This window comes from Globicephala melas, chromosome 14 (assembly GCF_963455315.2).
Source record: "Globicephala melas chromosome 14, mGloMel1.2, whole genome shotgun sequence".
NCBI lineage: Eukaryota > Metazoa > Chordata > Mammalia > Artiodactyla > Delphinidae > Globicephala > Globicephala melas.
In genome coordinates this window covers 38,275,507-38,303,282 of record NC_083327.1, presented here as the reverse complement: position 1 = coordinate 38,303,282, position 27,776 = coordinate 38,275,507, and the positions used below count along the sequence as shown (strand labels likewise).

The window sequence follows — 27,776 nt, the reverse complement described above, 5'->3', positions numbered from 1 at the left end:
CTCCTTACTCCCTCTCCCTTACTCCTTACACCTTCCATGGCACCTCTACCAGCCCCTCTTCTGCCTCCTGTTGGTCCCCTTCTCTCCTGCTGGAATCCAAGAACTAGCTCACATGTCTTCTCGATGCATCAGACTTTGCAGATTTTTTTCTCACTCCCTCCAACGAGAATTTCTCTCTCTCACTCCCCACTTTGCTTTTTCTCTTCCCTGGTCTGAGTTGGAGTAACACTTCTGCCTACTTCCTGTAACGATAATGGGTAGTATCTTGTCCTTTCTCGTGTTCCACAGTGCTCACCAGCCACCCTGCACAAAGCGAGTACTCAGCAAAGGCTTGACTGAATCAATACCTAGCATCATATTCTCCTGGTGTGATGTTCTTTATACCTTAAAGACTAAATGGCAGAGGTCAGTTATGATATACAATTTAGTTTTTAGTGGGGAAAAAGTGCCCAAATTATGTACTGTTCCATTTTATAATTCTGAACAAATGTAAGTGCTTACTATATACATTCTGAAAGTAAATGTGGATTTTAAATTTAAAACCACGGAACTTTAATTTGGAAAAACATACACAGGCTCTACCACTCATCACAGTTTCAGTGATATTCCATGGACAGGGAACAATTTGTTGTTGCTGTTAAACTCACATTTTACAAACTTACTTGTTCCCCTACTTTTAGGGAAAATCATAATATGCTGGGTTGTAAGGCACACAGTAAGCACTCAATAGATATTGGTTGCTATCAGCTATTGAAGAGCTACTGTGAAGCCTAAAGCTTTCAGGAATAGGAATTCCGAAAAGCTACATTCAACGACTCTGGGACAGGGAACAGTTTTACTCATTAGTATTCAAAAGAGGATTTATAAAAGGATAAGGAGATCCCTGTAGAAGTGGTATCATCCCAAATGAATACAGGTGACTTGGGGTTTCTTTGACCCCTTCAGTAATGGAAGCATTAACTGCCTCTACCCATTTGATTTAGTTTCTCCCAGCCTAGTGTCTATGGGTGATGTTGAGATGATAGAGACTGGTTTCCATGGGCTTCTCTTCAAGATCTAGAGAACAAGTAAGAAGAGCAACTCTATTCTAACCTCAGATCTACTGCAGCCCTAACTTAGGAAGCTAGCAAGGTTTCACTGCTCTTTAAAAGCCTTGCTTTTTTCGTCTGAAAATGGAATCAGAAAGTCTGTAGACCTCGTGGTGGATGTGCCCATCTGGTGGGCCAGGAGGAGCACTGCTGGAACCCCAGTGACTGAGAGTTTCTACGAATAGCCAAGAACAGCCTCTGCCAGTGGGCTTTGCTTGGCCAGAGGTAACATGATGGGTGCTATGGCTCAAAATAAGTCAACAGACACCAATCACCAAAGCCAGACAGCAGTCACGATGGGGTTAAAGATGACCGCTTTAGAAAGTTCTCTGGTCCTTCTATTTGGGATTGGCATCCAAAGAAAGGCACTTGCCTTTTTTAAAGGATCATGTGACCACTCTCTAATATATCAACTAACATAACACTTTAGCCTTCATTTTTCACCTTGCTCATATCTGGGCCCATTCACCTCAATGTGTTCAGCTATATTGATGGATCAACTTATTCATCCAGGAAAGGTGTAAGGTGTCTGGCAGTGCTTTCAGTTTCGTAATGTAATTTGATTTGCTCCTCTCACCTACCCTTCGAAATACGTGAGGACACAGATTCTAATTAAATTAACTGGCTTGGCAACAGGATAATTAGTCACAATGTTTGAACTGGCTTTTTGCTGTCTGCTCACACATTCACAATGGAAGCAATTTTCTTAAGTACACGTTCAAGGCAAACAAGGGTCACCTGGTATGGATGTAGCTGTTGAGAGTTAGCTGAGCCTCATCTTGAAGAGCTGCGATGGCGGCAGCATTCCGGAAACTTCTCAGTTCAGAACCACTGTGTGTAGGAACTAGAAATGAAGACCAGGAAATTGTGATAGGCAGCACAGGAAATGCAGATGGGGAAAGCACTCTCTGGAAGTGGATGGCCAGCAGAAGAACATGCAGGTTCCATGGCTATCGAAAATGGAGTCAGACTAAGAGTATCAGCTCTCTTGAAAACCATCACCTCTTTTTTGGACTTGGAGGTGGCTGAATTAGTGAGATGGCAAAACTGGGGAAGGAGAAGAGACAGCAGTTTGTGTCTGCTTACCAGCTTTGAAAGTGACGATGCATTTTAGACAGGCAAATTCAGTAGCATCTAACCGGAGTTGTCTAAACCGAGCCACCACCTCTTGTAAAGCCTGTATTTCAGATATGATCTTGTTCAGCTTCTGGGAATCTGTGTTGTCACCATTCATGCCTAGAATAAAAATATGCAATAAATGCTCTAACATGAAGGCATTTTCATGATTTAATATTGATTTTTGACAAAATCCTGCATATCAATATCTATTCAATTGTCACTCTAAGATATCTGATTCCATGTAAACTGGCTATATTGTATGAAAGTTAATATAAAATCTTCTCTTGGATGATAACAAACACAGTAATTTGCATTTAAATAACAATGCAAGCAGTCATGAATACAACAAAACAACATTATTTGCATTTAAATATAGATTTATAAATGACAGGTATACTCTATTGTTCAGCAGGAATTTGTTATTCTTTACATGTTGTTCTTTTTTCAGTAATGTATTTTTATGGTAATTTCTACAACAAAGTCATTAAATTGTGCAATTCTTACCAGATACAGCCAGTAGAGTGTTAGCATCAACCGGAATGGCCCATTGTGCTATTCCTAGAACAAACAGTTCTCTCCAAGCATCTTCCAAAAGCATCAGCTGTCATACAATAGATGTATAATATAATATAGTGTGTAATTTATAAATTTATAAACAATTTCAATATGTAAATTTCCATCATTTTAAGAAGTGTTTTAAATGCCTGTCCTGATAGTTTTTCCTCTGAATATTCTAGCTTTCCCTTATTTTCTCATATTTTCCTTTATTAAAAGGTGCCTATACTTAAGCACATGCATTTGAGAGTCAGCCATTCCAATTCCCCAAATTTTGCTTCCCTTGGGAAAGAGTTTACCCTTCTTGTTCTTGCATCCATTTGTTCCTGACCACCTAGAAACTTCTCAGGAGACCCAGGCTCTATGAAATGTCACCAGCAGCACAGCAAGTGGATTCCCCTCATAGAAAATGTTGATATTATCAGGGTTGAGGATTCCAGACTAAGCATGCAGATGTGGGCCCCCATCTTCCTGGAGGGTTGAGCGGGCTGGGCTGGGAGAGTGATCACTAATTCCTAAGAGGCATGCAGGGAAATCAGGGTGTAATTATGTTAATCAGGTTTTGCTGAGTTTACCTCATCTCACTGCCTGATTTTTCTGAGACTCATAAGTGGACAGCATCAAGGTGCTTGTCATTTTCATTCTATTAAAATGTGCTACTGAATATTTAAAATGAAAATATGGCTCCTTTTCGAAATTAATGTACTGGATTCCACTTCACTGCAGTTTGCTTGTTGTTAAAGGGTTTCCGCCGAAGGGCTAAGTGGCAGACAGTAAGTAAATTTTGTTTGGATTAAAGAGTCTACAAATACTTGTTTTGAGAAAAAATAGCCAACTTACACACACACACACACACACACACACACACACAGCAAATGGTCAGAGTCAACCAGTAAAGCTGGTCAAAGATAGAAACTAACCATCTTGAAAAATTTGTTTTTGAAAAATCTCTCAAAAACCAGTCAGTTCTGGATGTGAGAGGATTTCCTTTTGAGAGCTAAGGGCTGAATTGTGAAGGCTTGTAACCAAAATCACAATTAGACCAAAAGGTTTAATTTCCAAAGTGCTTTATTTTCAGTTTTATTGCATTAAATACAGAAAATAATACTTTAAAAATGCAAGGTAAACAATGTCTAATTCTGACCATGTCTGAAAGTCCAGGCCATGAAAAAAAGAACATCCCAGGTTAGAAGATTAAATGTTTTGAGCACATTGCCAGGGCTCTCTGTAGGAAATGTACTTCATATTAAGGGGCACTATTATGCTTTAATTAGGTATAAAATGAATTAAAGAAACAAATCCTTTGCTCTTGGAGCTACTTATTAGCTTTTTGGGAAATTTGTCATTAATTTCCATGAATGTGCTGGTGACGGCCAATTTTTGTGAACACTTCATTTTATGTCTTTCCCTTAAGGGCAGAAAAATTCTGGCAGAGGCCATTTCTGATATTCCTAACAACAAAACTTCTGAGTCTCGGTACGATGCAATTTTAAAGGCACATACTTTGTTTTCTCCCTCTTAATGTCATTTACAACGACAGGATTATGCACCAGACTTATTTGTTTACAAAAACTCTAAAAGCATTTAAAGAATCAAGGGAGGTGTGCAATGCACTCTTTAATCCTTCATGCTGATCAATCAGTGGCCAAAACTATGAGCATCACAATGGAAAATATAAAGCTGCAAATATAAAATAATGAGACTAGTTCCCAAAATCTTACAAGGGAATACTCTCATCACGTTCTGTCTCTCAGTTCCAGTGTTCTTAAGAAAATATTGTTTTGTTAACAATTTTAAAAATCATTAAGATTTTTAAAATCTGTGATGAAATTTGATGTTTCAATTAAACTAAAAAAAGATAATGAAAAAAAAGACAATGGTCTTGTATATTTGTTTTTTTTAGATCATATCCAACTTTCCTGAAATAACATAATTACATTTCTTAGTAAGGATTCCATAGCTAGCTATTTTGAACCCATAGCAAGAAGCTAAGAAAAATCATTTCCTACTGCTGTTAAGAACGGATGCTTGGCCTTGGTGATTTATCTAGGTAACTTCTAGTTTCATAAGACTGGCTACTGTTGCTTCTTTCCCAACCCCCTTCCCCCAAGAGCTCAGTGCCCTCTTGGTCATACCTGGTCTTGCAAACATAGCGTGGAGAAAGCTGGAACACTCTTAGCCCACTTGATGCTCATAAATAAAAGCCTGGCAGCTGATTCACACACTGACTCTGTGGCCACTTCATAGAGATACATTGGGGTCCCATTCACTTCATGGGGGTACTGGGTGGGGAAGAAAGAGAAACAACAGGGAGTAAGGAAACTGCAGCTTTGCAAGAAGAGCCAAATTTTAAATTTTCTAATTAGACCAGTGAAGGAGATAGGAATATCTATAGAGTTTGGGGAATAATAATTGATGGGAGAGGCTCATTTCCACTCTTTGGCGGCCTGTTCCTTCAAGAGGGGCATCTGGCTTTTCTATCCCCTGCAGCAAATTTTCCTCAGGCTGAGCCAAGTGCCAAGCCTGTCTCCCAATTTAGACAAGAGCTTCTTGCATTTGAGTAAATAAAAATAGATGTGGAGAAAGTATAAATTAATAGGCATCCCAAACACAAATATGCATATGAGTATTTTTAGAAAGGATTAGTATATTATGGAAATATTTCAATTAGACATCTTAATCATTCATAGAGCATTCCCATTCATAACTGACGACATATTCATAACACTACTTTCCCAAGCTTATTATACACATCAAGGATAAGAAAGCAATATTAAATATTGTGTGTGTGCGTGTGCCCAGGTGTTTGGCTTCCCTGCAGTGTGGGGCTGCAGCTGGCCCTCCTCTTGGGGAGAGAGATCTGGAGCCCTTCTCGGCCTGGAGTGGGGGCTTTGGGTAGGTACCAACTGGAAGCCTGGAAGGTAGTCCCTAGGTGGCAGCCTTTTGAGGTGGTTCTGGCGGTGTCCCTGCTAGTAGAGGCTCAATTCTCGTGTAAATTCATGCGGCTCAGAAGAGAGTACGGGGAGTGGGAAATGAAGCCAACTTCTTCAAACTGTCCTAACAAGGTGAGCTCCACATTTCTCTCTTGCATTAGGGACCCATGGCTTTGCCCAAGAGATTAGACCCCTGCAGTTGCAATTCAGGGGCTCTTCTGCCAGCTGCAGGCAACTTCTTTCTTCTAAAAACAATCTCTGCTCTTCTGTCCTCCAGGAACACCTAGGCTGCCCTCTTAGTTCAGCCAGGGCTTTACACTAGGTGTTTTCTAAAGATACAGGTTCCTGGGCACCACCTCAAATTTGCTGAAAGGGGGATGGGCCTAGGCGGCCACGTTTGCAGTCAGCTTAGAGAGTGACTTTACTGCACACTAAAATTTGAGCACCCCTAGCTCAACAGGGGAGAGAGGGAGGTCTAGAGCTCCCCGCAGGGCTCGGCGAAGCACCGAGCACCCCGTGAGGTCTCTCTCTCTCCATCTTTTGCCTGAGCCATGCCAGCTGAGAAAGAATGGGCGCGCCCCTCTCCGCCCTCCACTCGGAAAGGTCTCGGGCCCAGCAAGGTCACTGACCTTGGGCGTGGGCTGAGCCAGGCTCACGAGGGTCTGCCGCTCAGGGGTGGCGGACACGGCGGCCAGTTCCAGGCCGTGAGGCTCCAGCTGCGTAACCGCGGTGAAGAATGCCGGCGCGGGTAGTGCTGCGGAGGGGAAGTGCGCGGCCGCCCCGTTCTCTTCCTTGTGTCCACGGAAGTATAGGGCCACCTGCTTGCGGATGGTGGACGTCCGAGGCCCCCGCTCATGCTGCACGGCTACAGAGACAGACAGACCGGCGCACGCCCGAGATCAGAGACTCGGTGACACTTAGACGCTGCCGCGCTCTCGGGCCAAAAGCTGCGTCTGGACAGGCAAGGGCACCCGGGAGGTGAAGAGAAGGAGGGAGAAGGAATGTGAGGGTGGAGGGCGCTCTGAGACCGTTTAACTCTTACACTGTTTGCATAAGGAAGCTGAAGCCGAGAAGAGCAGCCCGGCCCAAAGTGTCACACTAATACCCGAGCCTCAGGCAAGACTAGGTGTGTTCTCTGTCGGTTGAGGGCTCCTCTGCACCCAGGGAAGGTAGCAGGGAAACCAGAGACCCTCTGGGCAGGAGTAGCTGGGTCTCCACCGCAACCAAGGGTAGAGGGAGCATTGCGCACAGCCAGGCACAGCGTCTCTGCACACACTTTTCCCAATCCACTCGACGATCACTCCCCCCGCCACCTCCATCCCTCGCCCCACTTGGAGATGCCGTTTGGCCTCCGAGGACCCCAGGAGAAAAGGACCCGAGCCCGGGTCCGCTGGGGAATGGGACGAGGGAAAGCCCTCTCAGAGTTTGCTGGAGGAAGGCAGGGGAGATGTGACAATTACCACCAACAGTTTAAACAAACAAATTAATTCAGGGCAATCTTCCGCTCGACGAGCTTGACAACTTGTCAATACACAAGTTCAACAGGTTGGACGCTCCCTCCTGCTTCCTGCGCCGCGGAGGAAGGAACTCTCCCCAATGGGCGCTGTACCTCGTGGAGATGCCACCCTGCCCAGGCCTCCGTCCGGGCAAAGCCCACTCCGCACCCAGTCCTGAGGCCCCATCCCTCCCTCCCAGCCAAGACCCCTGCCACGTCCCGGCCTGGGGCGCCCTCGCCAGACCACCTCCGGGCACGAGCTTGGATTGCACTCTAAGCCCAAGAAGCATCCTGACGACCTAGTTCTTGCTGCGCGCCTTTAAGAGCCTTCTGGGAGCTGGGTGTCCGAGGCACCCACTGGCGTCACTCTGCCCCTCCAGCCCCTTTCTTTAGAACTAAGAGAAGGCCCTGAAAAAGCTCAGATCGGCCGTCCTGATTTTGTAATCTTGGTGAGTCTACAAACAAGGGGTGGACATTCCGCGTGTTCGTGTCTCTGCCCTTCCTCCTTCAACCCGTCTCCTAGTCCCCAAGATATCCTCTCCAGGAGAGTATCCAGACAGCAAGACCCTGCGGGAGGCTAACAGGCTTAAGTCTGACCACAAAAGGGCTGCAAGGAGAGGTGAGAAGAAGAATCAGCATGGGAGGCCGGGAATGTCACATGCGGGTCCCCAGCAGAGTGGGGACCCCAGGAACGCTGGCTTCGTGGGGATGGTTGTAAGGCGCAAGTGTCCCACGTGGGCATGGGTCTTGCCCTGGGGAGTTCAGTGGGGTGAGGGTGGGGCTTATGCAGGGAGATGACTAAAGCCGGAGGCCAATTCCCAGCACCTGGAAAGAAATGCTCAGGAGATGATTTACATGCATAGGAGTGCCATTATTTTCTGTACACATAATTTACTTACTATTCAACCAACATAAGGATAAAAAGATGTACTAAGAATAAATAGATTACCATCTTTGTTCATGTTGACTTCCAAACACTTCTTCAGCCGACACGCCCTGCACTGGTTTCTGTGTGTCTTGTCCACCGGGCAGCCTCCCTGGAACAGAGCGCAGGCGGTCAGCGGCCCCCAGGACCTTTAGACTGGGGACGCGAAGCCGGCGCCGGGTCGGGGAAAAGGCGTTGAGGCGGGTACGGACCCCGCAACAGACCCCGGAGCTGCAAGCCTGGGTCCGCGAAACGCGAGGGCCTTGGGCATCAGCGGGGCCAGGAAGAGAAAGGGCTGGGATTCCTGGGGCTGCTTCAAAAGGACCAGCCCCTGACCCTATGAAAGCGGACAAGAAGGAAAGTCCTTCTCAAATCAGGTGAAGGGTCAGAGCTCCTGGTTTGCCCAGACTACGCTGCGTGGGGAGGAGCTCCCGAGGGGAACTTCCGCCAGGCGCAGAGGGGTTGGAGCGGGGCGAGACTTTTCAGGACCGAAGACAGCGACCTGCCCTGGAGGAGGAGGCCTTAGAGCTCTGCAAGGAGCAGGCTTGCCTGCCAGGACCCCTGCCACGTCCCCCTCCCACCAACTATTCTTTCCACTTTCAGGTCTTGAGTCTACCTCTTTCTGTCACTTTCTGGGTGAGCCCATTTATCTGTCAGATAAATATTTCCCATTATTCTCCACTCTCCTGTTTTCCTCTCTTGCCTTTGTACTCCAAGCCATGCTTCTGACCAGCATGCTGAGAGTTGTCTTAAAGACTAGCCTTAGCCCAGATTCATAGAAACACAGCCATTTCTGGAAAGTGAGGCAGAAGCCAGAGTGGTTAGGAGGGCAAGGCTTACAGATGTGAGAGTGGGAAGGGAAGAGCCCAAGGCCTGGACAAATTCTAGAAATGCCCACCATGTAAATATGACCAGGAAGATAATGTGATGAACTGTCTGACAAAATGATAACATAGATTGAGAATATTAGCACGATAACTGAAAAAAAAGAGGTAATTGTGCCTTAGAAATACTTATTTGAGATGCATGAGAAAATAAATGTTTTATCCAATGCAATTTTCTGGAAAAATATTGGCCATTAAAAGAGGAAAACAGAGAAAATTTCTAATGGAATTCACTCAGCGTTAGGTGCTATTACTGAGAGAACATATGCATAGATTCATAAAGAGTCATGTCTACATGTGTATTTTATACACAGTAAATACATAAGAGGTTTGGTGCTCTGTTTATACTACTTGCTACTTTTACATTTACAGTGGGAAGAAAGAGAATAAAATAAATGTATTTTTATTTTGTTTCATAATCTCAAAATTCATATACTCTGAATTTGAAGTAAGCATATTTTCTGAAATATCCCTTAGGAAAAAATTATACACTCAAACACACAGTTTTATGAGATCACATCCCTCTGATTTAAAAATACGTTGATTTATTTAAAATAAAGGTAGAGCAGAAGTTCATAATAATTTCTAAACATCCTCGTTACTGTTAATAATAAACTAGAATGCTGTTTACCTAAGCTTAGAATAAAGGAGAGAAAGGAAATAAATTTTTTTCCTAACTGAATTCTTCAGGTCATCTTTGCTGGCCAGTGTAATAGCTCAATGTAAAAAGGTTTAAATAACTTATTATTAAATGCAATCATATGCCTATCCTCAAATGTTATCCTCCTAGTATTCTGATAAACACACTAATGCATAACAGAAGTCTTCATTAGTTCCTAGAAGTGTCTTCAAATCAGATCAAATGTATATAAATATCTGGAGCCTGAGAGAAAGATGCGCACTTCAGCTAGGTCCATTTATTCTCTGCGTAAGAAGAGGACCACCATGCCTGATGAGTCTATCAACACTCCTTTACAAGCACTTGCACTGACATCAATATGTGTGAATTGACAGCCAGCCCCTTTGAAAATATCAAGCATATTATCTGAGGTTTTGATTCCCCAATTCTGTGCATTGCATAAAAGTAAAAGATAACTTAAGTAGAGGCCTGCTCAAGTCTGATGACCCACAGTAATCTCATATTCTTGTGGAGCTACTGGGATACAGTCCTGTGTGTATATAATGTGATGTGTCCATATGGTGAAGAGAGAAACTGATACAGAGCTATGGACCCAATTAAACAGGTAACAGAGCTGGAGAGTTCAAAATAACTTATCCAAATGCAGCATCTTCTTGTTCTTGTTTTTGTTGATAATCCAAATCTATCAGAAATTGGTATGAGCAGACATAGGTTCAGAAAAAGATAAACAATTCACTAGCACCAGACAATATATGTGCATGTATATATGTGTATCATATATATTAATTAGTGAAAACGTTTTAGTATTTTGGTTACCAAAGGATGTTTTCTGATTACTGCACTCTCCAGGATCTTCTTGGGAGTGGAGATTGTCACTCTGTATTTAGGGTCTGTGTGCCTGGCTAAGGAGAAGGCCAAGTGTGGGACCAAAAGGCTGATCTCCTAGGTTGAAATAAACCTACTACTGAGCTGGAAACTGAGTCAGGGGGAGGGGTCTGCTCACTCTTTCTGGAAGCTCTGGCTCACACTCAACCCATGCCCCTACTCTTCTGTCTCTCTGAGACAGTTCTGCCTGCTCAAGATCAAAACAGAATCAACCAGAGAAGCAGAGAAAGTGAAGATTTGGGGACCGTGGAGAGGCTCCCAGTTTCCTTCCTTGGGCACCTTCTCTTCTTGCTCATTCTGCCCTTTTCTGACAAGGCCCAACTAAAGTCACATGGGTGCTGAAGCCCCACTGCCCACTACCAAGCAGCCCTGCTTCTCTGAAGTTGAAGGCACAGCCCCACATACAGCACATCCTCTCTGTTCCAACTAGCCAACACTCACTTCGCTGACTGAAATGCCCTGTGCCTTTCACTTCTGCCCGGACAGACCTGGGTCAGAGCACTGAACTTAGGTGCTGCTAGGAATGGGACTGGGGTGGCAGTGACATAAAATAGCCCTTTTACCTGCCTGCACTTGTGGTTTAGATTCTAAAGTTCCTTAGATCCTCTGGGCTGGCTTTATAGTCACTGGGTGTGGGCCTTACCCAGTGTCAAAAACTGTCAGAGGATTAAAAAAAGGGGCGGGGATTGATAGGGGGTGTAAGGAGACGCTGGGACTTCAGCTTTCCTCCTTCAAACTCAGCTCTCTTCCCTTGCCTCTTTCTGCCTTTCCCAAGCAAAAGGGCCACTGAGAGTTGAGGCAGGAAGGAGGGGAGAGGGAAGGAGAGGTCAGGGCCTAGTCTCTCCTCAGCAGCTTGGAAACTCAGAGGAGGCCTTGGCACAAACAAAGGAAGGGGAGGCGGCAGAGGGGAGCGGGGCAGCGCAGCCCTGCTAAGGTACCTGGTTTCCAGATTTGCAGACATACGTCCTATTCCTTCGGATACTTCGTTTGAAAAACCCCGAGCAGCCGTCGCAGGCGTAGACCCCATAGTGTTTCCCCGAACTGCGGTCGCCACACACTTTACAGGGGATATCTAAAATACGGCCTGAAATCGCAGGAAAGACAGGGAAGGGGGGATGGGGTGAGAGAGAGAGGAGGGCGGAGAAGGAGGAAAGGGGAGAGGGAGAGAGAGATGCTAAGCAATCTGACCTCTGAAGGGATTAGCACCGAAGCTGCGGTAAAAGCAAATAATGAAGTGATTTTATAGCCAAACTTTTTTTCCTTGAGCAAGTGTCAGTTTCCTACAATGAGCATTATTCATGCACCGCTACATGTATTTGGGTCTCCTCTAATCGCCGAAACCCATTTTGGAATAAAAGATTACAGCAGGCCAGGGCGGCAGCACGGACGCCGCTGCCTTTCTGCTCCGCGGAAAGTTTGGCCGCCTCCCTCTCCTGCTCTTGCATTTAACAGAGAAAGTTGTTAGTGAGCGCGCGAGGAGACAAACTTGAAATGTAAAAGGGAAAAGAAGAAAAACAAACACGGCTGGAACCAGGGATGGCAGCTGGAAGGCAATCGAGTTTTCTCTGAGCTGCCGGGCGGTTGTTATTATTAGGATTATTATTGTAATGCTAATACTAGGATTATTAATGATAATAAGGGTAGTGGTAATTGCCCAACTTTCACTTTACCTATTTAAAATAATGCTTGATGGATCGCTTTTGAGAAATAATTTCTTTTAGGAAAAAATTTTTTTTTCTCCCCAAAGTAACCAGCACCGAGGTAGGCAAGTAGGAGGAGAGTGTTGTAAGTATGTCGATTCCCTGGCAGGTTAGGGTGGGACGACACCCCTCCGCCCCGACTCCCCAACGTCTTCCTCCTTAAAGCCCTACCTTCTCACACTAGATCCTGCGGGGGTCCCTGGCTTTCTGTTTTTCCACCGCTGTCTGAGGCTGATTCTTTCAAAGTTCTGACTGGTTTCCCTAAACTGCCCCCACCCTCCGTGGCCTCGACAGTCGCCTGACTTAAGAGAAATAGCCTTGGAATCCCCTCTAGCCTGGGATGGCCGCGGACCCTAGAGGAATGTTAGGGAGAGGGTAAAATTCGAAAAGTTATAAGGGAGGGAACTATTTTTCTATAAAGTTCAAGGGTCCAACAAGCCTGAAGTGGTTCATAAGAACTTTGAAATCCTTCCTCGTGCAAAAAAAGGGAGTATTAAATAAAGGGTTAACTTAATTAATACTTTGATAACGATGATGATGATATTTAACAATACTAGTTAATAATTAACTTCTTTACATTTAATGTTCCCTTTGCTACCGGCCCGAAGGCCTCCAGTCTGGGCCCGGGCGGCCTCCGGCTTGGCCTCTGTGAAGCTGGCACCTTGTTCCCGGAGCGCTCAGGTTAGGGACCACGATTAGGCTGGGGTGATGGGAGGCAAGGGTGAGGACGACTGGTCCAGGGGAGTAGGGGAGGCGAGGGCGCCGCGCAGGAAGGGCCCGAGGCCTCAGGGTGGAAACTCGCCGGTGGATTCCGAGGCATCGGGCGGGCGCGCACCCCCGACCGCGGCCGTCGAGGAGCTGCAGGGGGTGGGGGCGGGGAGGACGCGGGCGGCAGGGTTGGGGAGGGGGTTTGGTAACCACCAGGCTCGGCCCGGGCAATTACAACCCCGCCGTAGCACCTGCCTATAGAGCCACCAGTGACCCGTCAAAAAAAGTAGCATGGGAATTCGGATGGCGACAAAGGCCGGCGGGGGAGGCGCGCGGCGCGGCGACCACCGCCTCGGCGCCCCCTCTCCCGCAGGGTGGGAGGAGAGGTTGTGCTGGGGGAAGGAGGGGGTTGTAGAAAGCCAGGGGAGGCGACATCGGGTTTTGTCCCTCACCCCCTCGGACCTGTCACTGCGCCCAAGGGAACTCAACAGCCGCGCAGCAGCCGCCCTCACTCTGGAAAGCAGTAAACTTCGTTTCCATATCTTGCAACCATTCTCCTCTGCATAACGCTCTGGCTGAGCTGGGGTCCGTGTTTGGGGTCCAGCCATCCTGTCGTCCCAGCTGTCCTCCTCTTCCCGGTGGCAGTTTTGATGATGCCAAGATGAGCTAGTGGGAGGAGCAGTGGTGGGGGTTCTCTTTCCCGCCCCCCATCCAGACGGGAGGCCAGGGACATGCATCTCTGGAGAACCCCGACGGGGTGGAGGGAGGACCAGTTAGGGGCGGGCGACGCTACTCGGGCTCCAGGGGCGGGGCTCCTAGACCAACGGCCCCCCCCGGGGCCGCCACGGCGGCAGGGCGGCCCTGCCCCAGCGCAAACCTCCGGGCCGAGGCTCCCGGGGCAGATTAGAGACAGGCGTACCCACCTGGGGCGGGGCACAGAGGGGAGGACGCGAAAATTCCGGGGCAGAGCGGGTGTGCGCCTCAGACTCCGCCACCCAGCCACGTTAAGGTGACTTGGGTCACGAGACAAGCTGGTTGACCCCGTTGCAAAGCTCCCCTCATTTAGCAAGTCGAGCGAGCTCCGACGTGAGGCAGGCGGGAGTTTCCTGAGGCTGGAAAACCGTTCTTAACTTCCCTCGCCAGGGGGTCCCCTCGGGGCTTTTTGTGTGTCATAATTGCCTAAAGATATATGGCAGCTTCGATTACTGTAATTACCATCAGAGGCTGTTGAAAGAAGTTAGTCTGGGCTGCAGGGGTGACTGGCCGGGGTCTTGTTACCACCCAGGCGGGTCTCCCGGGTGACATCGCTCTGCTCTCCAGCTGTGCGAATCCGAGCAAGGCGGGAGTTGCAGACCTCGCGGCCGGGCTCAGCCCTGACCTCGCCCGCTGCGCGCCGACCCCCTCGCTGCTCGGGGCCCGAGGGCCGCAGGCCTGGGCCCCGCTGCCGCCACCGGTCTGGAGAAGGCCTGGATGGCGCGGCGCCGCGGGCGGGGTCAGCTGTTCTGCGGGCCTGAGAAACTCCTGCGGAGGCGTCCGGACCTGCGTCGGGCTCGAGGCTTAGGAGGCCCAACTCAGGCTCTTGGGAAGCTGGAAAGCTCCAAAGTTTCCCCAGTGTCATTTTGCCTTTTTTCCTAAAAGTCCGAACGGTCCGCCTGCGTCCTAGTCCATCTACAGCATGCGGGCGCGGTTCCAGCGAACCCAGTTCGTGCCCGCCCCTTCCCTCACCTCCGAGGCCTCACTTTTCAAGGTTCCTCAACCCCGGAGACTGCGCACCCCAAGTGGGCGAGGGGTCTGAGGATCCTTACTTCCAGGGAAGGAGGCGAGGACCTGTCACGGGGCAAGCAAGCACCGAGGCCTGCCGAGGCCTGCCGGCTTCAGTTTTTGCGGTGGAGGCTCGGAATGCACCAGGAAGGCTTTCCTTCTGCGCCTCCTGGGAAGGACGCACACACGCCACAACATGGGCCACAATAAATATGCGAGCTCGCCTCCTTTCCCAGAGATTCGAACAGCGAGGGCCAGGTAGGCCCGAGGTTAACTGGAAACTCCAGTCCTCCACCAGGGTCGGCTCTGATTCGGGCGGCAGCTGAGATTCCTTCTCTCCTCCCTCCGCCTTAGTTCCAAACATTTCTCCTTTTTTCTTCTTGTTCACGTTCACTTTAATTTTTAAAATGGCAGCGCCCAAAACCAAAACAAACGGACAAAATAAAAACACAACCCACTTCTTGAGAGGGAGGGGAGGAATTGCATCCCACTCAAGTGGGACTTCATTATCAGTCCTCAGAAGTATCTCGGACTCTCCCAACTTTCAAAGGCTCGGGACAATGAGCGGGAGTGAGGGGAGGGGGTGTTTGAGAAAAGCACAAGCGCCAAAAATGCCATAAGCGAAAACGACAAGGGCGGCGGGAGCACTCCGGGATGTGGGGACTTCGGCAGCGACCACCCCCAGCCTTGGACCCTGGAAACCGCAGCCCCGGGCCACCGGAAGGCGGGAACTGAAATGCCCCATGGAGACCCTGGCATTGCGGCCGTGCCGGCCCAGCGCCGGCTCTGGCCTGCACATTCTCAGGGTCCGCAGGCAAGGAGCACGCAAAAGCCCTCGCACATACACTCAGACCTGCACTCCGGCGTCTAGGGGCGGTTAGAAATCAGCCACGACTTGGAGTTCCAAGGGAGAGCCTCCAGCTAAGCAGGGTTGAGGAAGGAGAGGAGCGCGCGGAGGGGAACAGGCCGCACTCTCCTGCCTCTGCCGAGCTCTCGCTCGAAAACTCCTTGGGATTAGGGATTTGGTCCTCTCTTTGCTAGAGCGGTTCGCCATACTTTAAATTCCCCAGTTATGACCTACGCGGATTTAGGATTAAGGAAAATGTGACTTTTAAATTGTTTCTGCTTCCCAATTTGCAGGATTATTTGAAATAGCTAGAAAAGGGGTGCAAAGCATTCCATTCAAAATCCGCTTTGCGCAAAGTTGCTTTTGCGCTCTGGAGCTCGGAGTTTTGAGCGAGCGTGTTATTGTGCTGCAGCCTGGGGCTGCGGCCTAGTTCCCGCCCCCGCCGCCTCCTCCCCCTCTTCCCCGCACCTGGCGGCTAAGTGGAGGCAACTCGCGGGACTGCTGGGCGGCCTGGGTCGCAACCTTCCCACCATACCAGAGAAAGGGGGGAATCAAGCAATCCAGAGGTAACGAAATTGTTCTTCCCTCACCACGAAAGGCACTGACTCATGGTCTACAAGGAGCTGGGCCAAAGCGCACACACCGCTGGAGTCCCTCTCCCAGGCTCGGAGTCTCGGAGATCGGAGCAGGACCTCCCCGGCTACCCCGCCCGCCCGTCCGTCCCAGCCTGCGCGCCTGAGCCCCGCAGCGGCCCGATAGGTACCCACTTGTTGATCCGGCCGGCTTGCTCATGCTGGCGGTCCCGGGGCGGAGCGGTTGGTGGGCGCTGCCCGAGTCCCGGCCGGCAACGCCCGCTTCGCCGCCGGGCGCCGCCGCTCTCCAGCCGCCTTCCAGCCTGGGAGGCTCCGGGGCCGGACAGGTGGGTGTCGGTTGCGCGCTGCGCTGCTCCCCGGGCGCTCAGAATTCGTTCCACAGTGGAAAATTAAGCATCCTTAAGTTTCTTCCCGCCTCTTGCAAAACCGCAGCTGCTGGGAATGTTGCTTGGTATGGACACAGGCATGTACAGACAAATGGAGAGACGGACAGGCAGATCGAGGGAGAAGGGAGGACAGGCAAGAGAAGGGTATTGAAGAACAGAGATGGAGACACGAAAATGGTCTTTCTACGGAGCAAAAAGGGCAAAATCCCTCTCTTTCCCCATTCCTGTCTCTCAGTCTTCAGTTCCTCCCTCTACATTAGGCAGGCAGAGTGTGGGCAGATCTCTACAGACCGTTGCTCTTTTACGGAAAGAAGGGAAACACACAACCGCAGCCTCAGGCAGATGGGCTCCGCGCTGCCCAAATCCGAGCGCGGAGTGGGAAAAACTAGATTGCTGGGAAGTCTTCCGAGGGAACAGGAGGCCAGCTCCCGGTTTCCGGGGAGAGCCAAGCACGCAGCGGCAAAGGGTTCCCGAAGTTCATTACCCCGTGACTTTGTGCCTGTCGCTGCGGACTGGGTCCCCTGTAATATCTCCAGAAGCGCTCTGACAGGCAGCCACGGGGAGGGGAATAGGGCGTCCCTGGCCCACTTAGCTTTTCCCCCAACTCCTGGCGGGGTCTGACGTCAGCCATGTGCGGGGAGGGGATGGAAAGAGGGAGGGGGTTAAATGCTAATGATATTAATGAACCTCCAAGCGGCTCCCAAAGAAAATGCAGGCGCTCTCGGAGCTGAGGAGTTAAGAGTATGAATAAGGGAGTGTGGCTCTGTGCGTGCGAGATGGTGAGGACAGTGCGGCTCTCGTAATAAAAATGAATTATTATATTTCATGGCAAGGGGGAAGGGGAGGGAGCTGGAGCTTTCGCAGAACACTTTCCCCCTTCTCTCCAGAGCGCCAGACAGATTCGTGGAAGAACTGGGTGGCTGTGTGTTTGTGTGTGATTGTGCGCGCCGGATATGGCCATGTGAGTTGGTTCATTCTTGGTCTCGTGCCCCTTCTGTTGGGTAAAACTTGGATCTGGTCCAAGGTGAGTAATTATTCATTTTGCAACTATCTACGGAACGTTATAGGCGAGGACACTGTGTGCGTATTTGAGGCCTGGGATGGGGTTTGCGGGAGGCTCCGCGTTCCTGTGGCCTTCGCGCTGTCCACTTGGGCACCAGCCGCCGGGAGGGTGCCGCCGGCTTGCTGAAGTAAAGCCCATCCGGAGCAGGGCGAAGCTATTTCGCCTCCATTATTTCTGCACTGGAGCGGCTGGAGGGTAGAGCTTTCCCTCCCGCTGCCCGTCCCCAGCAGGCTTCGCTTGCCCCCCACCGCCCCAATTCAGGGTCCAGGGATTCTGGAGAGCTTCCTCCCCCGCCTTAGCCCCCTACTCCTCCCGCCCGCCTTTCCCGCGATTCCTGTGCTCTCTCCTGCCCTGGATCCTGTACCGCGCTGGGAGAGCGCACGCCTAGACAGCGGTGATCCCCGATCTCTAAGAGATTAATTCTTACTAAAGCTCTCCCAGCAGCTTGAACTTGTCGAACAAGAGCTTGCCAGCCTCACCTCCTGGCGTGGGCTTGGCCAAAGGTCAAGGGTCACACCTCCTGCTCTCCCGCCCTCCGCTCAAGCTCTGGGGGAGGTGAACAGATAGTAGCACCCCGCAATTCTACCCGCCCGCTCCCGGTCCCACTTTCTCCAGACTCGGTGTCAACCCGGGCTTTCGATCAGAGTATGTGTGTGCAAGTGAGTGCTTGCGTCCCCCGGACCCTCGGAGGGCGCCGCAGTTCCTCGGCCCCGGAGGTTCAGGGGCGAAGGCTGTGCGCTCCTGCTGGCGGCCGCAGCACGTGACCGCAACTTTCCGCCGCGGCCTGGGCTGGGCCTGGAGCCCCCGCCCGCGCACGCCACGCACCAGAGCCCGCGTCCTTGCTAGTGCCGCGCAGCGACCAGGACTCGGGCCTGGGGACACTCGGAAAGAGCAAGAAAGGGGACAACTACCTCCCAAGTTATCCCTCCTCGGTTTTTCGCAGTGGGACGAGATCAGGGAAATGTGGAACAAAGCCACAAACCTGAGGGGATTTTTAGGAGACAGGACAATAACTCAACATTGTTGACAACCAAGTTGGGCAGACTTGTGCTCAGCTAGCCCTGCCCGAGACGCGGTGCAAACTCGAACTCCGCACCTAGAAAAGTATATGATTTCCCGGCGGCGTTTGAGAAACACAGTTACTGTGCCATTTTGGAGCCTGGGGCTCCGGCTTCCGCCAGAGAGACACTTGCCACCCCCCCCACACACACACACCGCTACCACCATCACCACCGCCACGTGGACGCAAAGGGCGGCGCTTGGTTCAGGCCGAAGAACTTTATAGAGTAATTTAAATTGAAGGTCAAAGATGAAGGCCGGCGTGGAAGACTAGGCCCAGGTCTGTCTCCAGGGGAGAAGTTTAGGAGTCTGTGGCTAGGAGACCTGGAAGCCGCTGTGCGGGTGCTGGGGCTTGGAGGTAGGAGGACTATGGTTCTAGAGGGTCCAAACCACCGGTTTCCCTACTCCAGACACTCTTGCCCTACTGACTCAGTTGTAGGCACCAAAACTTGTGGAAAATACTCCCGAGGCTTACCAAATTGTCTCAAAGTCAAAATGGGAATATCCCTTCTTACTCCCGCCACCAGTCTTGAATCAAGCAGGGTGGCAAGAAGAATTCCACTGAATAGAAACACACACACACACACACACCATCCAGCCCTGGCAAAAGACACAACATGCGCATACACACCCACAGCATGTTCTGCCCTCCTGGCTGTAATTATGCGCGTGCTTTGCATAACTCACAATGCAGTTCTGAAATCATCGTGATGACTTTCTGGCATGATTGGTTCGGTGGCAACAGCAGCTACAAGATCCAGGGTAGGCGGGAGGGGCTAGGGCCCAGCTGCCCACCAGGTCCAGGAGGAGCCTGGCACCAGTGTCCGCTGGCTTCTACTCACTGGAAGCTGCTGCAGGACACAGGGACCTCGGATCTAAGGTGTAAGAAACTTGGGACTCCTGTGGTCGCAGCTCAGAGAAGAAAGACTCTTCAAGGTAGGGACTGTTACTTTTCATCTTCCTGTCCATAGGCTCGAGCACACTGCCTGATTCATAGTAGGTGCTGCATAAACACTGGGCAAATGAATGAAGGTAAATGTAGTCTGCAGATTTCCCAAGAAGTCACTGGAGGCACAGCAAGGCTAATCACTGGAAGCCAGGAGGTGGGGCTTCAGGCTCTGTCCCAACTAGCTGTGTAAATTTGGGCAAGTGACGAGACCTCTGTGGGCTCCAGATCATTATCTGTAAAATGATTAAGTCCTGTTCAACCTTAACTTTAAAAGATTTTTCTTGTGAGTCCACAAAGAAAAGTGATTGATGAGGGGCAAATGCCATGTATCTCAGAAATACCTTTTAACAGAGACAAGATATTAAGTTCAAGGATGAGTTTATAAAGTTGGCTTGGAAAGGGTGTGACCACACCCCAGAGGTTCTCAAGCCTTTCTGACCAGGTCCAAACATAGCCTCTAGCATAGTCTTTATCCTCTTGTGAGTATGGAGTTCTCAACCAAAACCAAAGCAAAAAACACAGGGAAGACATCTTTTATCACAGGATGTTTACATTTTGGTCAAGGAGATAAGAAATAAGACCTTCAGAAGGATGATGGAATCTAGGGGTCTCTGTCCATCCAGCAATCCACCCCATTCATCAAACACTGAGCACCCACTATGTGCCAGAGATTAATGACATGACCCCTTTCTCAAGGAGTCTACAGGGAGAGCAGGCTCATAAAAGGTGATAAGTGCTTTGGACTGGACTGAAACACAGGACATTCTGGAAAAATATACAAGGGACCCTAAACCAGTGTGGAGTTGGGAAGGCTGTCAATGCCCTTGGAAAACTGGTTATATGTTAGGGGAATCTACTGCCTCTGAAAACTGTCTTCTAGTATAGCTCACTCTCTTGCTAATCCTCTTTCTCATCCATTTAAAAAGGGAGGTAGAAAAACAGAAATAGACTCACAGACATAGAAAACAAACTTATGGTTGCTAAAGGGGAAAGGAAGGGGAGGGATAAATTAGGAATTTGGGATTAATAGATACACACCACTACATATAAAATAGATAATCAACAAGGACCTACTGTATAGCACAGGGAACTATATGCAATATCTTGCAATAACCTATATGCAATATCTTGCAATAACCTATAACGGAAAAGAATCTGAAAAAGATTATACATATATAGCTGAATCACTTTGCCTGAAACATTGTAAACCAACTACACTTAATTTTAAAAATGTTTTAGAACAACAAAGAAAGGCGGGAAGTAGAGTCCTGTGAATTAGATTGCATGAGAGAGGCAGGGGTGCAGGACACCCCTCTAGCATCAGATTATTTGGGTCTGACCTCTAGATCTCCATTCACTTAGCTTCCCTTAAAAACAGTGCCATTTTCTCCACTAAGTGCCCCCTCCAACATTCTAAATTAAAACAGTAAAGTAGAAAGGAAAAGCTTTCCCATCAGCAAGCAAAGCTAAAGTTGGTGTGGAACAGAGACTCCCCTCCCCAACCAGTGATCAAGCCCCTCTCAGAGGCTATCCTATCTCTAGAGATTCATTCCTTTAAAATTCCCCTCACCTCAAGGACAAGCAGGGTTGAGAAATACCCAGACCCAGAAAATGTCTGGCAAAACCTACCAGTTAAGGTTGCCTGAGGTTTGATGTTCAGTTTCCAAAAGACCCTGACACAAGTTTTGTTTGTTACATGAAGGAGAAAGTTGATTTTCATTTGCTTCCAGGTCATAATTCAACCTATACTTGCTTGTTGCTTCCCCAGTGGATGGGGAGTGAGAGAGAAGGTGGGTCATAGAGCAGAGTGTCCAGCTCAAAGTAGGTGCTCAGTGAGGGCTCACTAACTGAATGCAAGAAGCAGTCTCACCAGGCTTGCTCCTGAGTCTGCTGTGGATCTGTCTACAAGTGGTTTGGCTCCTATCTAACTCTTCTCATAAAGAAACATTGAGAACAATCCAGAAAAGAGGCCCAGGTGCTCCAGAACTGAACTGGTGCTGAGTTGTGGAGTTCTTCCTTGACATTTTCTAGAACTCTGTTATCTAAGAGTTGTCTGTTACTCCTTACTAACAGCACCCCTGCCTCTCTCATAATATCTAGTATTGGTGCTAACGGCAGCAACAATAAGAAAAGGCCACGTGTGACGGGCTCCTTTTTTTTTTCTTTCTTAACAAATAACAAATTGTGTTTCTGCATTTATTCACACACTCTCTTAGGGCCATATCAGCAGAGGAAATTCAGGTCTAGGGGCAGGCTGGGGATTAGAAGCTTACAGAGTCTCACTACACTTTTATATTCATCTTGCCCCAGGAACAATCAAATAGAAACATCTTTCTCCCATCTTTTACTTTATTTCCTACATACAATATTTTAATTGTTTATATCCTGCCTTGTTGCAGGAAGAATTTATTATGGCTCTCATGTCAAATTGCTTTAAGTTAAGACCTGGGCTCCCTCCCTATAAGATGACTCACCTGAAATGTATTTAAAACTGAAACAACCAGACACGTTACCAGGAACAAAGGAACAAGAAAATAGTGTCCCACAGAAAGATACGTCAGCAGAGACAAAGCTGCCTGTTTCTTATTCCTAATGGCAAGAGTAAAAAGTTTAGAGAAGACATAAGGGATACTCAGCTCTCCAACTAGACAGGGAGCTCCGTGAAGCAGACTGATTCATCTTGGGTTGCCAGCCCCTAGCACTCTGGCACATAGCAGTGCTTGATAAATGTGGAATGTATGGGCGATGCTGCCTGATGGTACTCACAAGGAAAGCTGAGGCTTGAGGTGGAGGACTTGCCTTTGCTCTGCCCCAGCAATGGGGAGGACAGGCAGTAGGCACAGGTCCTCTAGGCCCCCAAACCTTGGGAAGAGGTCAGTTTTGGTTTTCTAAAACAAAAGAATGACTAGAGAAACAAGAAAGACTACATCCAGGGAAGGATTGGCCACCAAGCCTCCTTCAACCTCCTAATTTCCTGTGAACTGCACAGTCCAACCTGGCTCCCATTTAGCCCAGAATTATACAGCACACAAACCAGAAAGGACCTTAGAGATCAGTACTCATCTAATTTCATCATTTTACAGATGAGGAAACTGAGACCCTTAGAGACAAAGCTTGTACTAGGTCACTCATCTAGAGACAAAGGCCAACCCCAGAACCCAGATCTCTTCACGCTGAGTCTAATGCTCTCTGAAATATTAATTCCACTGCATTGAGCTACCTCCCATTTCCCAGAAGGGCCTCTAGAAGCTCCAATTAAGGCAATTTCATTCACAAGTGAAGTAATCGGAATTAAGAAAAGTGTTTTGTGCATCTTGAAGCAATAGTTCAGTATTTCTGGAACTTCAGACTCTTCCACTTCACAGATTTTTCTTTACATTCTCCCTCTGCAAGTACTTAAAATTTGCTGTGTCCAAATGGATAGAAAATGTGTGAGGTCTCTTTCTGTTTTGTAGAGGGGATGATGTAGGCTACAAGAGGAACCACTTAGAGACACTAATTGTAGATGCTGAGAAAAAGGTCAATAATTAGATTGAACAATTAATCACAGAATTTGATCAGTGTGGATTGCCAATCTGGGCCTTTCAGATTTTAAAAACATCTCTCTATTCCCTCCACGGCAGGTTTAGAACCTGCTTTATCCAGATTACTGTTTCAACACTAGTAGAAACAATTGTTATGTAAAACGGGATAGCCCGGTTTAAATGTGGCTAACGTATTTGAGAATAAACTACAATTCTATTCTTTATTCCGTCAATAAGTATATCAGGACCACATATTCGATCTCTGCCAATGCAGTGAAAAGCATCATACATTCTAGTATGCTTTGTTTCTAAATGATCTAGTTCACACAGTACTCTGTTGTCCGCCTATTCTAGTAAGTAATTTCAGAATTCACATCACTTACAAAGATGCCAAGTGGCTATTTAGGGAAGTCTGATTCAAAAAAAAAAAAAACCTCCAAAACAAAACAAACCTCCCCCTCTCTTCTCCCTCCCCCAAACCCCACGTGTTTTGTGCAAGACGGAGTCAACCAGTGGGATTCACAGGAGGTCCCCAAGTCAAATGCTGCAGCTGCGTTTTAAAAAAGGGTTGGATAAACTACGGCCGTTAATAACATCTGTATCTATGCAAGCTAAGATGATGATAGGGGTAATCAGATCTCATGCTTCAGGGCATAAGATGATTGCCTGCTGGGAGAAGGAGGATTTAGGCTTTCAGGTATAGCAGTGCACAGATCAGGAGGTAGGTTGTAGACATTTCTCCAAGTCTCTAAAATTTCAGGTATAACTGACATGATTTTGAAATCGATGAAACATTTGAAATCTAGTGTTTCTTTCAGATCAGGACATTGAATAATTAGATATTTGAAATGCCCACATGTACCACATATAACGTATATGTATCTCTCTATAGATAAGATACAAATATTTAGATGCCTTTTTTGAAGGCTGATGTTTTGACCATCTTTAGTGCAGAGCAGATGCTTAACAGATGCTAAACAACAATGAAAACAGTGGAGGTAACTCAACTTTAGTCCATGCATTTATGATTAGCTAAAATAATGTATAATTACCCAAGCACTCATAATAGCACATATTTGGATCCCTAAATATATGTTTTCCAGTTGCATTAGCTAAATAATGATTGGAGTTGCATGTTTGGAGTGTACAAGGAATGTATTCATTTTAATATCCTGATCACTAAAGTAATTTTTAAAACTTAATATTTGTCTGGAAGTGAGAAAGGAATTGCACAAAATAATCTTAACTTCTCTTTCAATTTCTTTAATATTTTCAAACCCTAGGTGGGTGGGCACTTTAGGACAGTTGTACAATTTAATCACTTTTGAAAACACTGCAAGTGTTGAGTAGGGTTAAAGAGCTCTATTTATTTAGACATGTAAACCCATGCTGCAGGACATACAGAATCAGACAGTGGTCCATATTTCGAGACATGTAGAATCTTTTGAAGGAGCTGATTTCTAACTAGAGTCTTTTTGTCATGAAATACATTCTTGTTACTGGCTTTGTCACTATTACTAAACCATTCACTTCTGTTCCACACGGAGGGACTGTTCTGAAGGATATGGTTGTTAAATGCAATTTTAAAAATGATGCACATAAACAGTTTAAAAGCGGGGTGTGTGGAAATCCTGCAGCTGTTTGGCTGCAGACAGGCATGGGAAATCAGTCAGAAGCCCAAAGCATCATAGTTAATAACCATTATTCTGTTGTCTGGGATGTTTGTTTAAATACTATTGACACTGTGTATGTATTGTCATCTTCTCTAAATTGTAGCTCTTAACCACCGAAATCTTGTTAAAGACCACCTAGGGTTTCCTCTGTATGATGCTGAAGTGTGTATTCACCTGATGGATAAACAAAAAACAGATTTTTTTGTTTTAACTTTTCTCTCATGTGCAGCTAGCAGGAAATTTTCTGGACTAAAGAAAGAGACTGAGTGAGTACAGTAGAAATAGAAGCTGTGGAGTCCCAACCTTTGTACTTCTCCTCTAGTGATAGAAAATGAACAAACCCATCAACTGATTAATACAATTCAGTTCTGCTAAAATTCACAGATCTGTTTGGTATGAGACTGTATTTTAAAAGACATACTTGCCATTAAGTGTGAAGAAATCAGTAACTATTCTTTTCATCAACAGCATGTTAGGATTTTTCCCCCCCATTTAGATTTTGCTTATTTAAGTGAGGTCATTTGGGGGAAGAGTGGCTCTGGTGGGTGGGAAAAAAAAAATCTAACAGCCCGACTCCCAAATTGAAAGCTACAGATCACGGGCCATTCAGTACAAAGCGTTTTATATCTTGACTTATGAGGGGACAATAGCCGGTCTTACAAAGACCCCACCTGTGATTTAGCACGGTTGACATCTTTGTTAAGGAGGAGCCGGAGGGCGGAAGAGAAACAAACACGTGCACCATCCGGAACTTGTTACCAAGACCCACCTTCAAGAATGTTTCACGTCGTCCCTGAGGTCTTGCTAGGTTTTTTTCTTTTCCTTACAGTTTTTTAAAAAGGAGGTGAGAGGAGAGAGAGGAAATGAACGTTGTCCACGCTAATTGACCCAAAGCGCTGGACTTAACGGCTTGCAAGCGACAAGCTGTTCCATTTTACAGACGGATAAATGGAGATCAGGTCTACGAAGTGTCTGGCTCAGCAGGTGCCGGGGATCGGGGATCCCCGAGGGGCTTCGGGCCGCCGGGCTAGGGGCGCGGAGGGCGGCGCGGCCGCGGGTGGGACGCCGAGTGTCGGCCCCAACCTTCAGGCCGGTGGCTTTTTGCTTCCTTCCCGAAGGTCGCTTCTGACAAATCTATCTATTTGGGGCAAATTGTCAGTGAGAAACTTCCGCTCGAACTGCCGTGGACAAAACCGGCTGTTTGAAAAGGGTAAATCCCGCGGCCCGGCGAGGCCGAACAATGGGCCGCTGGTGCTGCTGCGGCGGGGGCGGCCGGGCGGGCCGCACAAAGGGCGGATTAATTGGGGCCGCGGCTGAGCGATTCGCGCTAGCTCCACTCAGCCCGCACCGCGGGGCGCCCCATTGACTGGGTCCCGAGCCCCACTTTTCACAAACTCCAAACAAAAGTCAATTTCTTTTTTATAAGGCGGAGGAGGGGGCTGCGGCCAAGATTCTCCTCTTGCTCCTTTGCCTCCTTGCTGCAGAGGGTGGGGTTGTAGTGGGGGGAGACTGGAAGGAGAGGGGCGTGGGGGAGCCCGGGAGTGGGAGGGGACGCGGGTGTGGCTGCCGCATCCCTGTCCCCACCTCCGCTGCCACCTCCTGGCTGCACCCACCTTCCGGGCAGGACCCTAGATCCCTGGCTGAGGCGTAGTAGCTTCAGAAAAACGTGGACGGGGTGATGGCAAGGACCGTGGTGAGGCTTGGGGGCACCAGGTTGGGGGAAGTGCTGGCAGGTGATTTAGGAGGAAGGGAAAGAGACGTACCCTTGGTATTCTAAGACCTTGGGAGGTGTGACCGTTCATCAGATATTTACTGAACAACTACTATGGTCCTGATAGGAGGGAGACTAAAACGAGTTTGCCCTCAATTTACACACAATTTGGGAAGGCTGACTCCTAAATCAATAAGCAGGTGGGGGAGAAGGGGTGCCAGGATGGGGGCCCCAAAGGAAGGCGTCACCATCCCTCTGTAAAGTTATGAGGTGGACTTGCCCATGTAACATATGGGACAAGATATCTAATTACTTTGCAGATACATGGTAGTGTTAGAAGTGACAGTAATTTTAAAAAACCAAATTGTAGGATTAATATTGTCACTGGTCTGAAAAGCACATATGGAGGGACCAGGAGTTCATCTCTTGTTTCTCTCCTTTCAAAATAGGAGAATGAGTGCAGAAGTCTCTTTAACTGACACTGTTGTAAGCTGGGTTGGCAGTGGTTGCATACAAGACAACCCAGTCCATGTGGTTAGTGCAAAGGCCACATTCTTCTTAGAGGACCGGCTTCCCAAGTGAATCAACAGGGAGGAGGGACTACGTGCTGGTGTAAGGGAAGCCATTTGTTGGGTGGAGGGCTGGCATGTGCTAAGAGATGATATCCCAATGTTTTTATTTCATGGGGGATGCTTCTGCTCTTGGACCTATAGGCACGTGTGTGCTCTGAGGCTGGCTAACTGAAGTCTTCAATAGCTAGGGTTTAGTATAGAGACCCTCCAAAGGCATCAGGTCAGGGTATTGGCGCAGTGAGAGGGGAGGCACAGTGAGAGAGGAGCTCTGATGGGCACGTACCGAATCTGTGGCAGGCTCAATAAGAGGGGTGAGGAAATCCTTTGAGGATAGGCTGAAACATGGCTGGAGACAGAAAGTCCTAGACATTGACAACAGAAAACAATAGCAGCAGACAGACCTGCTGGCAGAATCCAACCTGGGCTCCTTTTCAACCCCAGTTTAAAACTGTAGATTTAAAATTATCTTCTCTGGGCCAGACTGTGAGCCCTTCTAGATTTCTCTTGAATGAAAGTCAAAGGCAAATATTTATCTAAAGATGTCACAACTTTGAATTTCAATAATAACTTATCTGCTGATCTCTGGTGGGAATCTAGAACAGCTGTTACTCCATTGTGTATTTTGAATTTCCAGAAGATAAATTTGGGAATCAACATTTTTTTCCCCATCAATTCTCAGTATGTCTTCCTTTAGTTTATTGATGCC

At 48.1% G+C, this 27,776-nt stretch overlaps 1 protein-coding gene across 3 annotated transcripts in view; it reads right to left on the bottom strand.

The window, feature by feature from the left end:
- The window catches only part of NR2E1 (nuclear receptor subfamily 2 group E member 1), a 105,984-nt gene that overhangs the window by 3,828 nt on the left and 74,380 nt on the right, over positions 1 to 27,776 (bottom strand). For 2 of the 3 annotated variants that reach the window (XM_030882899.2, XM_060283748.1), the window contains exons 1-8: positions 16,308 to 17,054; positions 11,463 to 11,608; positions 8,140 to 8,227; positions 6,325 to 6,560; positions 4,898 to 5,044; positions 2,712 to 2,808; positions 2,175 to 2,324; positions 1,827 to 1,932 (exon numbers count right to left, since the gene is read on the bottom strand). In XM_030882899.2, the coding sequence (XP_030738759.1) occupies positions 1,827 to 1,932; positions 2,175 to 2,324; positions 2,712 to 2,808; positions 4,898 to 5,044; positions 6,325 to 6,560; positions 8,140 to 8,227; positions 11,463 to 11,608; positions 16,308 to 16,332 (995 nt within the window). In that variant the 5' untranslated portion in view covers positions 16,333 to 17,054. Of the gene's footprint in view, positions 1 to 1,826; positions 1,933 to 2,174; positions 2,325 to 2,711; positions 2,809 to 4,897; positions 5,045 to 6,324; positions 6,561 to 8,139; positions 8,228 to 11,462; positions 11,609 to 16,307; positions 17,055 to 27,776 lie in introns of those variants that run through there. The other variant, XM_060283747.1, reaches the window with a different exon arrangement.